The following is a 15,893-nucleotide window of genomic DNA, read 5'->3' as shown; positions in this document are numbered from 1 at the left end:
CGAACACAACATTGGCTCTATCGAACTTTTCCCCCCGGGAAGGCTTCCAGAAACGCGCAAACAATCGTCTTCTAGCCTGTCCCTCCTCCCCCACCCCCTCAAAAAAAAAAAAAAAAAAAAATTCGGAAAGAGATTGTTAAAAGCTCAAGCCGCGAACAAAATTGAGCGAAGAGATGCGATTCAAAAGGGAAAAAAACTAAAAAGAAAAAACAAAAAAAAAAAAACTGGACGCACGCACAGAACAACGACAAAAAATCGTTTCACCCCAAAGCGGTTGCCCACGAAAAAAAGCAATTAAAAAAATAAGATAAGCTAAACAAAAGAGTCTGTACGCATGTAAAAAATATAAAAGAAAAAAAAAAAATCCAGCGCGCTGTTACAAAGCGAAAGCGAAAAGATGAGAAAGAAAGAGGAGCTCTCGCCTTACAACGAATTACGCGTCGTTGAAGTTCGTTGTAAATGGTTTTTGCTATGTCGAACCACTTACTATATCGAACTGATCGTAGCGTTTCCTGCTGTTCGTTATAAGCGGATTTGACTTATATCTTGTATGATTCACATGTTTTTATTGGACACAATAAATTTCTCATACAAATGGCTTTTTCACTAGGGATGGAGTTCACCTGGGCTTCGCGCATTTCCCGGCAGGGGCTCTTTCTTCTTTTTTTTTTCTTCTTTATAAAACACAATGCATAAAAATAAAAAAAAAAAGGATTCACGGTCTCGTGGCAAGCCACCTCCGCCGGTAATGAATTCCATTCTGCAATAGTTTGTGCAAATAAAATAAGAGTGTTTTATAATGTTTGTCCTGGAGAAATACGGCTGAACCTTATAACAATGGTCTGTACGAGCAGACCGGTGAGATGGTGAATGCAGAGAGTTCGCAGCACAAATTCCTGTTTGATTATAATAAATCGAATAAAATAATTTAAGGCGCTGCCTTTTACGCCGCTCGTTTGAATGCCCCCATCCAGTTCCTTTCTCATTTCAGTTGTGCTACTGAAACGATCGTATCTATCCAGGGCAAACCGAGCAGCGACAATTTCAATAAACTGTTGCTGCTTATCAAGCAGCAGCAGCAATAAAGCTATAGCAAAGCGGGCGGCACTTTGCGAGCGGCCATTACGAATTCTTCCGAGGCGAAATGCCCGGCGAGAAAGGAAGTCACGGTGTGCGCGTCGAGGGGGTGGCAAGGCTGGCTTCCGGTCGAATCTGCCGAAATCGGCGGAGCGACTTTTCTCGGATCCGGATCGAGATTTCGAGTGGGAGCTGTTCCAAAACGACGAGTGGAACACGACCGCCCCGATCCCGATCGCCCAGTGAAATAGGCGCGCTCCAGAAAAGTCAATCCCGGCGCACTCCAAAACGACCTGTGGAATTCGCCCCAAGATAACGATTGGCTCTTAAACTTCGGTACGTGCTTTGGACCGCTAGTGCTGCGTTTGGGGGGAGACTGGGAGTTAGGCGGTGGATAGTTAATTACGTTTGCGATGAAAAACCACTGTAAATATGTTTCGGGGACACGCTGTGTTTGTGCAAGGAGGACATGTTAAGTTACTCGTCACTTTCTTGCTTAATCTTTTTTTTTAATTTTTATTTATACACTCCCGTAACTAAGGGGCATGCCAAGGTAGTAAAACACTTGAGAATTCACGGCCAAAATGAATGCATAAGTGTGGTACCAAATCATGCTTAATTGGTGCACAACACCACTTTTTTTAAAATAAAGAATACTCTGCACAAAGAAACAACGCGGGAAATACACGTGACTGTAATTTCCTCTACAAATACAAAAAAAAGCCTCATGTATTTATTAAACATGAAATCAAAATCCTGGCTACTCATACAATGGGCATAAAAACGAGTGCGCTCACTATGATGCGGCAATAGACCTTTTGCTAAAATGCCCAAGCACCAAGGAGCGTGCCGTGAATGCAGTTACTCGCACCGCACGTGCTGGAGTCTGCAGAAGTAACTGTTCTGAAGCAAAAGTTTGTCAACGCCCCATTTTGGTTATTTATTTCGAATCATTTATAAGAAGATGGTAAGCGCATGCTCCGCGTTTACATACATTCCCAGCATTCTCCTGAGTGAGTTCCATTCCTGTACGGTACTTGGCAAAAATAGGCATTTAGCCTGTTCTGAATATTATTTCAGTGAGTGTTTTGATGTGTTTGTTTCTTGTCGCTGTGAATGTATTAAAGGGATACTACAACGAAATTTCGGCGCTCATTTTTTGGTCTATATGTGTTCAAAAAAACAGCATCATATCGAACGTACCAATATCTTGTTAAAAAAGTCATGAAAAGGAATTTTAAAACGAATTAAACGATTAGCAAAGAGCACCTGGTGGATGTCGCTAACGCCTCGCTTGTAATGCCCGTCTAGAAACCTTGACAGCTAGTGACGGAGGTTGTCTCGTCTCCTGCCACGACGAGGGAAGAGGGGCAGGAGGAGCTCCCCTTTTCCCGAGAATGCCTTTTGTGTGTCGCAGAAGTCGCTATTGTCCCCCTACAAGATTACAGAAGATTAACCCGTCACTCAAAATTCGTACAAAAGCAGCCGCTTCGGTGGCTGGAACGACTAGGCCATCCTCTCGACGTCAGCCTCGCCGTAGCTTTGCTCGTCTTGAGACGACCTACGTCACGATTGCGTTGGATGTCACGTGGTCTCCGCTGGGCCTTTTCCGAGCGCTTGCCAGAGCGGGCCGTTTATAACGAAAAATACAGCCACCAAGCTCAAAATACAAACGTGCGATTGTCATTTACGGATATTGTGGATCATATTCAACCTATTTTTTAACACGACGGGAATATTTCAAATTTCGTTGAAGTATCCCTTTGAGGTTCAAGTAGTTTGAATAATCCAAATTATAATCACCATTAACTATATTGTTCTGCCTTACAGCGACGTCAAGAAGGGAGCGCTAGACATTATGGAGCGCACGCGGTCTTCCATCCGAAAAGTGGTGCCCTGCAATGTCCTGGAACCCGGAGTACTCCCAGAAGAACACGGGGAAGCCTTTGACGTCGTCCTTTCTTGCAACTGCCTGGAAAGTGCGACGGTAGACCACGAATCCTTCCGCAGGGCGGTTCTCAACGTAGGATCACTCGTGAAACCCGGCGGTTTGCTTGTTTTGGGTGGTATGGGAGGCCTAGACAGCTATTTCATGGGAAACGCTGATTTCATTATGGCAAACGTAACCAGTGACGTGGTTAAGGAAGCGGTGACAGACGCAGGCTTCGAGATAAATGAATATCTTACCATGGACATTGACTTGAGAGGAAAAAATGACGCGTTTATGTTCATTCTGGCGGCTCAAAAACCTTGAGTCGGACAATGACACCCCGACATCACTCTGTGCGGTGTACCTCCCTTGACCACTTCTACGTAGCCTCCTCCGCGACATGCATTCAAAGATCGAGTAAATGTTTTATAGCTTACCACTACAAAACCAAACCTATTCAAATCAAAACAACTTCTTTTTTTTTTTTTTTGACGGAAAGGACAAATTTTAGAGAAGTCTGCCATTCTGGAACGTTATGCGAGTCACCGGCACACGTGCACTTAAGAGAAGAACAACATACCAATTTTCAAAAGTTTCGAAAATAAATGTACGTCCAGTTCGAAATAAACACATCTTCTTACAACAATACTCCGTTTCAAAAAAGTTATGTTTCTTTTATACGCCTTCTTTGCTCTTTCCCCAACGACCTCCCCATTTTCGAACATTCCGCTGAGGTTCTGGTAGAAAGTTGGCGAAACGATTTTCGAAAATTAATTATTTATTGAAGGGGCGATGCAACGATAATTGTACTTTCATCAAATACCGCTTAGAATTAATCCTTGGTGTTCATAACCTAAAAACGCGTGTTATTTGCTCTTTACACACAATAATAAAAGACGCAGAAGAAAAAAACACGTATTGCGTTTACTCTTTTAATTTGTACCCAGAAGATGTTCCATGACTCGGCGCCGATTATTCGCGATTTTATCGCGAATAATCGGCGAATAATGACCTATACCCGAAAACCCCTAAACTGGACGGCAAAGGACCTTTCGCGATTTCTGCCCCTTTCTTGTGGCTTCTGTGATTACATGTTGTCGGCGGTTGCCGCGATGGGACAGTTTTCCCGGTCACTCTGTCGTTATTCTCGTGTTTAAGCGGGTTTCACATGCAGCGATTCCGCGGCCGAAATCGCTGCCGCTAGCGGCGCGGCGACACGGATCGCGAGGTTTCATTTCACGTAAGTGTTTGATGCCCTTGCGATGGTTGCGATGTCCATTGTGCGCATGCGCACAGACGGTTACAGCGGCTTCTAACAACAATTTTAATGCCCTAGTTTTCACTTCCACCTTTAATTTCAACTTAATGAAACACAAAAAAGCGTTTAAAATACTAAATAAACCTTAGTCTTATTTGTTTATGTTTTTTTTTCTAGCTTTGTTGTCGCGGAGGATAAAAGTTGAAACATCGGATCTACCTCGGCAGCGTCACGGGCAACGCCTTCCTCGGATATAAAAACTCCAACTGATATGGCCGCCCCGAACCTCCTGGACCCGAACCTCCTGGACCCGAACCTCCCGTAGTAGTACAGTAGTTTCATACCCGTCTTGTCGATCACTTTCGCGGCCTCAGTCACCTCTTCCCAGAGTTTCTCTTTGGTCCCACTGTTCCTAAATTCTTTGAGCTGCGCATTCCAAAGAACCCAACGCTTCGACGCTTCATTGATAGTTCATTGATAGTGATAGTGATAGTGATAGTACTTTATTGCACTTAAAAGTTTGTGGTGCCGTTCGGTGTGCAGGTGAGGAGGGAAAGGCGTGCGCCCATACACATATTGTGCCCCTTTCACCAACCGGACGGCGCTATGAGGACTATTTTAGTTCTTATGAGGACTAGTCTAGACAAAAAGAAAAAAGAAAACACATACGCTCTCTCTCCCTCACACACGCACGCGCGCGCCCACACGCACACGCACGCACGCACGCACACACACACACACACACATACACACACACACACACACACACACACACACACACACACACACACACACACACACACACACACACACACACACACACACACACACACACACACACACCGGTGATTATGCTATTGTCCGAGTAACTGTTCTACACAACTCGCGGATGTCGTCTCGGTTGCAGGGGATTGACTCCGTGAGGTGGTGTGGGAGTGACCTCCAAATTTCTGCAGCACGCATTAGGCACGATGTCTTGTGGCGCAAAGTTCGCGACAGTGGAGGTTGTAGTCGGCCAGTTCGCTTGTTGAGGCGAGGTGGGGAAGGCACGTCAGGGTGGCCAGCACCCATCATTAGGCAGAAGAGCCTGATCGAGGCTACGTCTCTGCGGTGTTGCAGAGTCCGCCACTGGGCGTACTGCAGGAGTCTGGTAGTGGAAATATCTCTGGCGGCAGTGTGGTGCGACGAGGGGGAATCTCGTCGGTACAGCGTAAGGGCTGCCCTCCGCTGTATGGACTCAAGAGATTTCTTATGCGTTGTTGAGGGGGGGGTCCCAGATAGCAGAACAGAATTCCAGCTGCGGGAGTACCAGCGACGTGTATAGGTGCCTGAGTGGTGCGGCTGGCATGCCGCGCGTAACTTGGGTGACGAAACCCAGTGTCCGCCTCGCACGTGAAGCAGTTCCCTGGATGTGGCGACTAAAATCGAGGCGCTCATCGAATGCGACTCCGAGCAGTTTTGTGTGAGTGACACGAGAGAGTTCGGTGCCACCTATTGCAAGGGGTGGGGAGTGTGAGGGCTTAGCCAAGGACAGGCTGACTGTCATGCTAAGGCATTTTGTAGGGTTTAGTGGGAGGCTGTGTGTTACGGACCACCTGTAACAGGTATCGAGGTCGTTTTGAAGGGAGGTGACTGCGTCCTTAGAGATTCCTGGTTGTATCAGAGAGAGGTCGTCTGCGTACAGTATTGCCTTAGATTTCAGTCCATCGGTGATGTCGTTTATGTACAGCGAGAAAAGTGTAGGGCCAAGCACACTGCCCTGCGGCACACCGGCGAGCACAGTACAGGGTGACGAGAGATGACCGTGGAAGGCAACTCGCTGGGTTCGATTCCTGACAAAGTCCATTAGCCAGTTGGCCAAGGAACCCTCAATCCCCACTTTCTGGAGTTTTTTAGGGAGAAGTGCGTGGTCGATACGATCGAATGCTTTTGAAAAATCCAATTGTACTAGTTGGCAAGGGATGCGCTGGTCTAGGTGTGAGCTAAGCATGTGAACTGCTACTGCCAAGGCAGTGTCGCAGCTGCGTCCCCTTCGAAATCCGTGTTGTGCCTGATTTAGCAAGCCATTGTCCTCCAGGTGGTTCAGGATTTTTGTATTTACTATTCTTTCCAGTGTGCGGCTCACAACTGAAGTGAAGGCGATGGGGCGATACGAATCAATATTGTTGGTGTCAAGTCCATTACCTTTGTGGATGGGTGTTATGATGGATCTCTTCCATTGAAGAGGTACGGTGCCAGAGTCGACTATGCGTTGAAACATGTGGATCAGGATGGGCTTGATCAGAGGTGCGGAGAGCTGGAGAAAAGCAGGATGCACTCGGTCTGGTCCAGGGTTCTGTGCTGGGCGAAGGGAGGACAGTGATTCCTCCAAGTCTTCTTCGGTAATGGATAGGGATGACAGAGAGGCTCCAGGTGGAGGGGACGACTCGGGATTAGCTGGGTGGGAGGGGGAGGCTTGGGGAGGTACGAGAGGCATTCGGGGTAGAGGTGAGGCGGAAGTCATGTGGGGAGACCAAATTGAGGAGAAGTGTTCACTAAACAGAGAGGCTATAGTGGGGGGGTCTGATACAAGTTTCTGGTTGTGTTTGAAGACTGGGTGGCCAGGTGAAGAGGACTTTCTTTGGGATTTGACGTAGGCCCAAAACAGCTTGGGCTCTTTGGCTGCTCGGGCTGCAATGCTGGTGACATACTCCTGATGAGATATGTGTACCAGCCTCTTTATGTCTTTTTGCAAACTTCTCGCTTCAACGTAGCTAGATGTACAGTGTCGCTTTCGAGCACGATTGAAGAGTAGGCGCTTTCGTCTTGCAAGTTTTACAATGTCTGTGGTGATCCACGGAGGCCTCTTTTTCTTCGAGGCTGGCGAGTGAGGAACGCATTCCGTCTGGATTGCAGTCATAAAGTCAGTCCAGAGCTCGTACATTTCGTGGGTAGAGGGTTCAGACAGCACCATCGACCAGGGGGCAAGGTGAAGGAGCGCGCGTAGGTGGGAGAGATCCGTCTTTCCATACCGGTATATCATTTGGGTGAAATGTCCTTGGCGGGGGAGAGACGTGTAACATTCAATGTGTATAGCCTTGTGGTCGCAGCCGACCAGACTTTCCTGTGCGTAGCAGTCCAATACAAGGGTAGGGTTTGTAGTGAAACAAAGGTCAAGTTGTGACTCATTGCCGGCAGCTGACCGGTATGTGGGGTCGCTGCAGAGCTGGACGAGACCGGCAGTCTCTACCATCTCAAGGAGCTGCTGGGATGCTGGGTCAGCAGCTATAGGCGACGATAGGTCTCTCCAATCAATATGCACATTGAAGTCACCTAGTAGGTAAACACTTGCATAGGATGTGCCGAGTTCCAAAAGTCTGTCGATAGAAGTCTGGAGAGAACCAAAGCTCGAGGAGTGCGTGTTTGGGGCTATGTAAACACAGGCCAGAAGGAACTTGCTGCGGGGAGTCCGCAATTCTACGAAGACAGCCTCAAGGTTATCCTGCTTCAGGTCGGCTCGGCGCTGACAGATGATATGAGACGGGGCGAGCACCATTACTCCGCCCCCACGGGAGGTAGAGCGGTCTTTGCGAAAGATCTGGTACCGGGTAGTGTCGGCAATTTGGCCGTCGCGTGTCGTTTCATCTAACCACGTTTCAGTGAGGGCGAACACTGTGTCGTCTGTGGACTCGAGCATGGTGTTAAGTTCAGGCAGCTTGTTTTTAATTGAACGCACGTTAGAGTACCAAAAGTTTAGGTGCGTTGCACGCTCTCTTCGTGGCGTGGACGGGCTGCGGTCATTTGTTCGTGGGTTCCGAGGTGTAGTAGATAAGGGAGCTGCGGGGGACTGTTGGGCTACTGTTACGAATAGCTCGTCCTCAAAGCGCGGGAGCTGGCATGTGCCGCAATACCATTCCTCGGGAGATGAGGAGAGACGGCGGTAGGCCGAAAGCGGGAGGTACTCGCATTTTCGGTGCACCCAGAGTTGACACTTGTCGCACTGTAGTGCGGCCGTGTTGCCCTTGACGGCCCGGGCGCAACGAGGGCACGAATGCCTTGGTCCGGGGTTTAGGGAGATGTCTCCGGCAGCAAGTAAGAGCCAGACGACGTGCGGTCGGGCGGACGTGAGGTGCGGGCTTTTAGGCCTAGTGGCACTTGAGGCTACGGCGTAACCGACGGTGGTGCCGACGTTACACAGGAATAAGGGCCGGCAGTTCAGTCTCTGGCGGAGCCCGGAGCATTCACGTTGAGAGGCGTCGGTGAGAAACAAGGCACGCAGGCGCGAGTAGATCAAAAAAGCAACAAGTAGACGTAGCCAAGCGCACACCGTGCCAGCGGCCATCGCAGAGGCAGAGCGACGTTGGGCGCGATACATTTTGTCTTACTTGGTGTGACCGTCTGTGTTGGAAAAGACACGTGAATGTCGCTCAGTTCTTCTTCTTTCGTTTTTCTCACTAGCGCTCGAACAAGCCGCTTCTGATTAACCTCTCCTGCGCTCGCTTCAGTTGGTACTCGGGCGAGGAAAGTAAAGAAGAGCCGCGTAATTCATTGAGAAAACAAATTCCGAGGAAGGGGACAGCAATCCCCCTCCTCCATAATCTTCTGAACAGTTCCGAAGCGACTGCTGAAGAAACATGAAAGCTCGACCCGTCGGAAAAAAGAAACCGCAAGCCAGTCGCTTGCGTACTTTTTCTCTGCTTGTCGTCTGCTTCAAGAACGTGAAAACGCCGCCGTACTATGCCCCAGCTTTCCCGCAACGTTTCTCTTCCTCTCACGTGATTTCCCGCCACGCTGTGAGTGGTCTGTGCGGAAGCTGCCGCTCTGCCGCGGCGAAACATTTTCAACCTGGTGGAACCATGCCTCTCAGCCGCTGCGACGGCAGAAATCGCGCCGCTCTACAGTCCAAAATCGCTGCATGTGAAACCCGCTCAAGCGTGTTGCTTAGGTCACTCTGAAAGCAACCTACGCAACCGCGTGAACCAGACATTTAATCAGCGTTCGTCAGCGGGGTAGAAGGACAGTGGGCAGCCCTTCCATCGCGTTCCCAAGGAAGGCCAAGCCTCTGGAAGCTCACTTACGCCAACACATTGCAGCAGGTTTGAAACGTAGAGTGAATAAAAATTGGAGCAAACCTTTTGCGAGTCTAATGCTTGCCTACTGAAACCCGAGCGTTGTTCGTTGGACTGGCACTTGACATATGGCACGACCTGTTTTAGACCGCCATATTTACCCGATAGTGGCGACCCCCATAGGTCGCTAAAGTCGCCGGTGATGTCGCTTGTCGAGCGTTTTCAGCACACGTCTCCACCGGACGTTGAGCTGTTCTTGCCTGATCTAATTAAAATATGATATGCCGATACTGTGGAGCAACTACTATTGAGACCTAGGAAGACGTCATGCAGTGGTGGAATGACCACCAGGTTGAAGGAACAGGGCGAACACGTCACAAAAGGAGGAAAAGAAAGCGATGGTGGGATGTAAAGGTGAGTGACGCCATAACAAAGAGGAAACTTGCATGCAGGACCCTTAGGTGCACAATCGAAAAAGGAGAGAAACAGGGAAACCTATAAGAAAAGATTCCGAGGGAGTGGATGGCATACCAAAGCAGAAAAACAGAGGTGACAGATCCCAAGCAAAATGACCAGGGTAGACAGAGTTTCCTGGAGGAACTGAAAAAGGAAGGACCACAAGCTCCAGTAAAGTTCTGGCGAAATGTGCGGAGCCAAACGGGGCATACCCAGGAAAGACCCGGTGATCAAAGAGGACGCAGCAGGAAGAGATGTCGACGCAGGCGAGACCATCCAGATAGTCGAGGGGAGGGTTAAAGAGATGTTTACAGGGAGCAGCACGGAAACCGAGAACGAAGAGAGCGGGTGTGAAGGGGTATATGGAAGAGCAGCCAAGCAATGAAAAAATCACAGAAAGAGAGCGGAAGAAAGCAATTAAGAGAGTAAGAGGGACCAGGGGTTTCCCCAGGATTCTAATCAAGGGGGGGTTTCCCAATGGCTCGGGAAGGGGGGTGTCCCAATGGCTCGGGGGGAGGCGATGCGAGGCGAGGCTAGATAAAATATAAAACTGTTTCTTTTTTTAGTCCACTAGCTAAATTACAGACGTCTATTAACCAAATGCTCATACCCGTAGTGAATGTTTCCCTTTCTCTATATATACACCTGAGAGGTGGTGTTTTCTACTTAATCTGAAAAAAAGAATTTTATTTTCTTTTTTTTTAGATTCAAGGGGGGGTGTTAAGAAAAACTAGGGGGGGTCAGGGGAAATCCCTTGGAGGGACCACAGCCACAGGTATGAACGGAGTCCCAATGAGGCTAGTGAAGGAGCTGGGGCCGGAAACAAGAAGAATCCTACCGCGAACCTTGAGCCAGGTAAGGACGGAGAGAAGAGTTCGAGATGGAGTGGCGAATGTCACGACTCCGCCTAACCTACAAAGCAAGGAAACTAGGACGTCCCTGAGCAACTATCGTCCAGTGGCAATCACACCAGTACTGTACCGGGTGTGGATTCAGGAGATCCGGGATAGACTTCAAGCATGGGCGGAGACACAGGGGTCCCTTGGGGAACTCCAAAAGAGGTTCCCGTGGGGAAGGCGCCTGGAAGACATTATCTTCATCCTGACAAAAGCAATCGAGATCGCCCAAAGAGAAGGCCGGCCAATATACCTTTCCTTCTAGATATCGGCAAAGCAGACGACACAGTGAACCATGAAATTGTGGAGGCAACTGGCAGAGCGAGGACTCGGCAAGGATTGGATCGACCTGCTGAGGAAGGTGTGTACAAAGAAACTAATCTGGTGGCACAGTGGCGACAAGAAAGTAGAGACCCCGTGGCCGGGAACAGGGGGCTGAAACAGGGCTGCCCGCTATCGCTGCTGTTATCCATGCTGTCCATCGCAGGAATAAATAGAAAGCTGTAGGAGAGCTCCAAGGGCATTTTCCTGCAGTACATGGAAAAGAGAGCCAGGAAAGGGGGGGGGGGGGGGGGGGGGGGCGGTCCGGGGTCTCTTCTACGCAGACAACATCGTGCTGATGGTGGACACGCTACAGGACCTCCAGGTCCTCATGACTGAGTTTTGGCGAATGGGGTGCAGCCCTGGGATTGGGATTCAGCGCTCGGAAGTCGGCACCGATAAGTTTCGGGGGTGAATTGGAACTCGAGACCGACGACCTGACCACCCAGGATAGGAGCAATGCAAGTAAGTATCTGGAAGTATCCCGCTATAAAAAAAAAAAGAAAAAAAAAAGAAAAAGAGTATAGGTCCCATCAGTTTAAGCAACAAAAAGAAAGACTGGAGTGCTGGTGTAAGGCGAAGAAGCGGAGAAAGTCGGAATTGACTATTCGGAAGTGCAATGAGGGACGGCGGGGCTCGGGCCGCGGCGGGCGCCGGCGGATTTTCCTCTTCAAGAGGGGGGGGGTCTCAATTTTTTGTTCTGTAGCCCGTGAAAGCGCGTCTCCCGGCACGAGCTCTTGGCATTGACAGTGCTACGGCGACAGTCAGTCAGTCAGAAAACGTTTAATGCCATAAAAGAAAAAAGTAAAAGAAAAAAAAAGGGAAGAAAAGAGGGAAGGGGGTATGAGGGAGTGCGCCGGTGATATCAAGATCTGGACGCTGGCATTAAGGAAAGGTAACTAAATCTAAATGAATATGTCCCGCTTGGCCTCATAGATAAAATCCAAGAGACCTTTCAAGACTCTTCGTCTGTCACACTCGGAGCCTGGTGGATGTGTCCACCCCTCCATAGATGCGATGTCTGTTGGTCGATGTCTTGCCCTTATGTCTTTGTACTCTGGACACTCCCACACCAAGTGAAAAATGTCTGCCTTCACGCCCATATTGCACTTGGAGCAAGTTCCGGATCGTTTTCCTTGGCTCCAAGATGCGGTGCGCGCTGGTGTTAGTGCGGTGTCCGTCCTCACTCGAGTCAGGAGAACTCTCGCCCGTCTTCCAAAACCCGTGCAAGGGAGCGGATCTGGGTTTTCGGGGAGCTTCTCTTCGAGTTTTGCTAGATAGTCTTCTCTGATCTTGGCCCGAACCTCGCCTGGATCATATTCGTGTGGTTCCCAGTTGGCCTGTGCCCGATCGCGAGCGTGGCCGTACCCGTGGTCATGTTGTGATGCAGGTATGTCGTCTGAACCGCGGGGAAGAATAAGCGACGCGCGGGCCAGGCAATGTACCTGTTCGTTGCCGGGTATGCCCGCGTGACCGGGAACCCATGCAATTCTTGTGGAGGTGCCTCTTGAAGCTAGTTGAGAAGCAAGTTTTTTTATCGAGCGGACTATCCGGCTTGGACTGTTCCTTATTCTACATTCCTTCACCGCCTCTTGCGAATCTGTAAATATCCGGAGATTCGTTGTTAGCGGGTCGGGGAGTGCGAGGACCGTCTCAAGGGCGAGGCGGATTGCTGTGAGTTCTCCTCCTTTGGTCGAGGCGCCTTCGGGGAGCTGCTTGGTAGCGCTGATTTGTAGGGCAGGGATGGCTGCAGCTGCCGTCTTCAGGGTGACGGGGCCGTCTAGCGATGCGGTATCCGTGTAAGCAGCCATGATGCAACTCGGATCCCATGCTTCTACCATCTTAGTGTGCGCCTTGGCTTTACGTGTTAGCTGCTTGGTGTCCCCCTTGCGTGCACTAGGCTTGTTGTCGGTGATCTCCGCGAGGTCTTCCCATGGTGGAAGTTGCTCGGGTAGTTCTGGAAGGTTCTCCGTGGGTCTGTGGAGAAGCTTCATAATCTCTCTGCCTGGTCCAGTAAGCTTGAGGCGCTCACTGTGGGCAACCGTGCGGGCCGTCACTACGTCATGGAGTTTGTTGATACCGGCTTGTTCCCGCAGTTTGCCGAGGGGGGTAAACTTAGGAAGGCCGGTAATTACACGCATTGCTTGATTGTTTAAGGTTTCTAGTTTCTGCCACTGTCCCTTGTTGAGCCAGTAGTGGCGGGCTCCGTAGACTACGCGCGAGACTACGAGGGCTTTGACCATCCGTTTGGCTACGTTTTCAGTCGCGCCTCCTCTTGCGCTGCATATACGCCTGATTGCGTTGAGCGCGGAGTTGCAGTACTTGATTGTGTCTTGTAACCAGATGTCTCCCTTGCCCGTTTCTTCGATCGTAATCCCTAGGATCCTGACTGAAGGGGAGGGTTTGATTCTTTTACCTGCGAGTACGAGATTAAATCGTTCTGCAATCTTGGCATTTCTGTGTTTTCTTGGTGCCACCACGGTGTAGTGGGTCTTTTCTGCAGAGGCTTGCATTCCTACCCTGGCTAGATGAGCGTCGACTGTGTCGAGGCCTGCTTGAAGTGTGTCTTGCTGCTTTGCAATGTCTTCTCCTTTCGTCCACATTGTGATGTCATCCGCATACACGGTAAAACCGAGTCCAGGTATTTTGGCGAGCTCATGCGGCAGGGCTGCCATTGCGAGGTTAAATAGTGTTGGTGAGAGGACGGAACCCTGAGGGACCCCAACTCGGTTCATCTTCGGTTCACTGTCGTGCGTGCCGCAGCGGACCGAAAACGTCCTTCCTTCTAGAAAGCTCTTGATGAAGTTCAGCGGCCTTCCAACTATGCCAAATTGTCTGGCTTCGCTGATGATTGAGGTGTGGGGTACAGAGTCGAACGCTTTTTTGATGTCAACCGCCACGACTGTTCTTATCGCCGCGCGGTTGAGTCCAATATTTCTTATGACTTCTGCCGAGATGAGGGCGAGGCTTTCCTGTGTTCCGAGGCAGGATCGGAAACCAGTCTGGGAGGGATGGAAGGTGCCAGAGGATTCTAGGTGCCAGTCAATTCGTGCTAATACCATCCGCTCCATGACCTTACAGGTACATGAAGTTAGCGAGATGGGTCTGTAGTTACTGAGTGATCCCTTGTCTTTTCCGGGTTTTGGTATGGGAACGACAAGTGAATGCTTCCACTGCTCAGGGAGCTTTCCGGTGACCCAGATGTGGTTCACCCATTCGAGGAGCTGTTCTTTTGTGTTTTCTGGAAGGTTCTTAAGCATGGTCATGGTGATTTTATCCGGCCCGGGCGACGATCGGGATTTTCCTTTGTGTAGCGCCCACTCGAGTTCTCCCCTCGTAAACGGTCGGTCCATGCCGTCGTCCGGGGCCAAGATTTCTACGTCGTACAGAGAGGGGCAGTCGTTCATGTCTGGCTGTGGGAAAAAGAGATCCCCCGCCATTCCTGCGAGCTGTTCTTCCGTCTTATTCATCTTGAGAGCGAGCGTGAGCGTCGCTCCTTTTACCTTCTTCTTTCCAAGCAGAGCCCGATTTGTAGCCCATAGCTTTGTAATCGAGGTCTTGTCGGAGAGCGAAGAGCTGTAGTCTAGCCATCGGCGTGTATCTAATTGTTGGGCGTATTCCTTGGCCTCTACCGTAGCTCTTGTTATGGCGTGTCTGCCTTGCGGAGTTTTGCGACCCTTTCGGTACTTTTGTACCACCTGCAGCCGTTTAGCCCAGAGCCGTAATAGGTGGAGGTCGGGATTTGGAGCGTCTTCATCGACGTTCGTAGTAATCGTAGCTCCTTGCAGGGCGCTGTTTAGGAGGCTCTCGAAACTGGACCCTTCAAGGTTACCTTCTTCCAGCGTTGCCCTGAACTTGTCCCAGTGAATGGTTTTAGCCACTCTCCGCTTGGATTTGTCTTTGATCTTCTTTGTAGGCGAGAATTCAAAGAAGATTGGGAAGTGGTCGCTGCCCCAAGAGTCCGGAAGGCACTTCCACTTGTGGTGATATGTGTAGATGTTTGAGGTCCATGTAAGGTCTGGGGTTGTGTCCTTCTGCCTGGCGTCTCCCAGCCTTGTCTTGGTCCCGTGGTTATTGACCAGGTTGAGTCTGAAGATCTGCATCTCACCAAGCAGCTCTTCCGCTCCTGTCGATACGTGGTTGTATCCCCAAGCATGATGTTGGAGGTTGAAGTCTCCACAATAGAGCTTTTGTTCTCTTGGGTACAGATTGTGCAGATGAGCGATCCAACCGTGGTTTCTTTTTGGTGTCTTGCTTTTAAGAGGCCTGTAGTATGCGGATGTAAATACGATGTTCTGCTGCCGGACCGTGGCTCTCACTGCAACGATTTCTTGATTTTCATTACAATAGGGTGTTAGATCTACTTGGTGCTGGGGCCAGTCGCACCTTACATAGACGAGCGCTTTCCCTGGCGGGGAGACAGATTGCCCCGGCCGTTTACTAGTTATGGACGGGCTTGAGTAGGTAGTGTAACCATTAAAGTTGATGCTTGTAGTATTAGTCTCCTGAAGCAGTAATACATCAGGACGCTCGTCAGGCTTGTCCAACAGACGTACTCGGAGCTCGGCCGCCCGCTTGCGGAGCGCCTGGCAGTTCCATTGGAGCACCCTTATCATTAGCGTTAAAAAATATTCGCTGTAAGTGCCCTCATCTGACTGAGGGTGGACTTGTGGTGGTTGTTCTCTTCTTGCTGGGCTTGGACAATGGCCTTGAGCCTGTCTAGCTCGGCTTTAAAGTAGTTGCAGGTGTTGCGCAGTTCTTGGATCTCCGCCTGTGACGACGGTGATGGTGGTGGAGCGACGATGCCGTGTTTGACTCTGTCAGCCCACAAAGTGCCGCTGGGAGGGACCGGGGTCTTGACAGCCCCGGTCGCAGTCTCCTGCTGCTGCTGCTGTTGTTGTTGCTTA

General features: G+C 50.0%; 1 protein-coding gene across 1 annotated transcript; it reads right to left on the bottom strand.

Moving 5' to 3' along the window:
• Positions 1-5,114: 5,114 nt before the first annotated feature.
• On the bottom strand, positions 5,115-7,941 carry LOC115316956 (RNA-directed DNA polymerase from mobile element jockey). The gene is given in 2 exon segments (XM_040219445.3): positions 5,115-5,522; positions 5,524-7,941. Coding segments are annotated over 2 exon segments (2,826 nt in total).
• Positions 7,942-15,893: the final 7,952 nt, after the last annotated feature.

The sequence above is a fragment of the Ixodes scapularis genome, unplaced genomic scaffold, assembly GCF_016920785.2.
Source record: "Ixodes scapularis isolate PalLabHiFi unplaced genomic scaffold, ASM1692078v2 PGA_scaffold3__209_contigs__length_174095766, whole genome shotgun sequence".
NCBI lineage: Eukaryota > Metazoa > Arthropoda > Arachnida > Ixodida > Ixodidae > Ixodes > Ixodes scapularis.
This window is presented reverse-complemented; position numbering and strand designations above follow the sequence as displayed.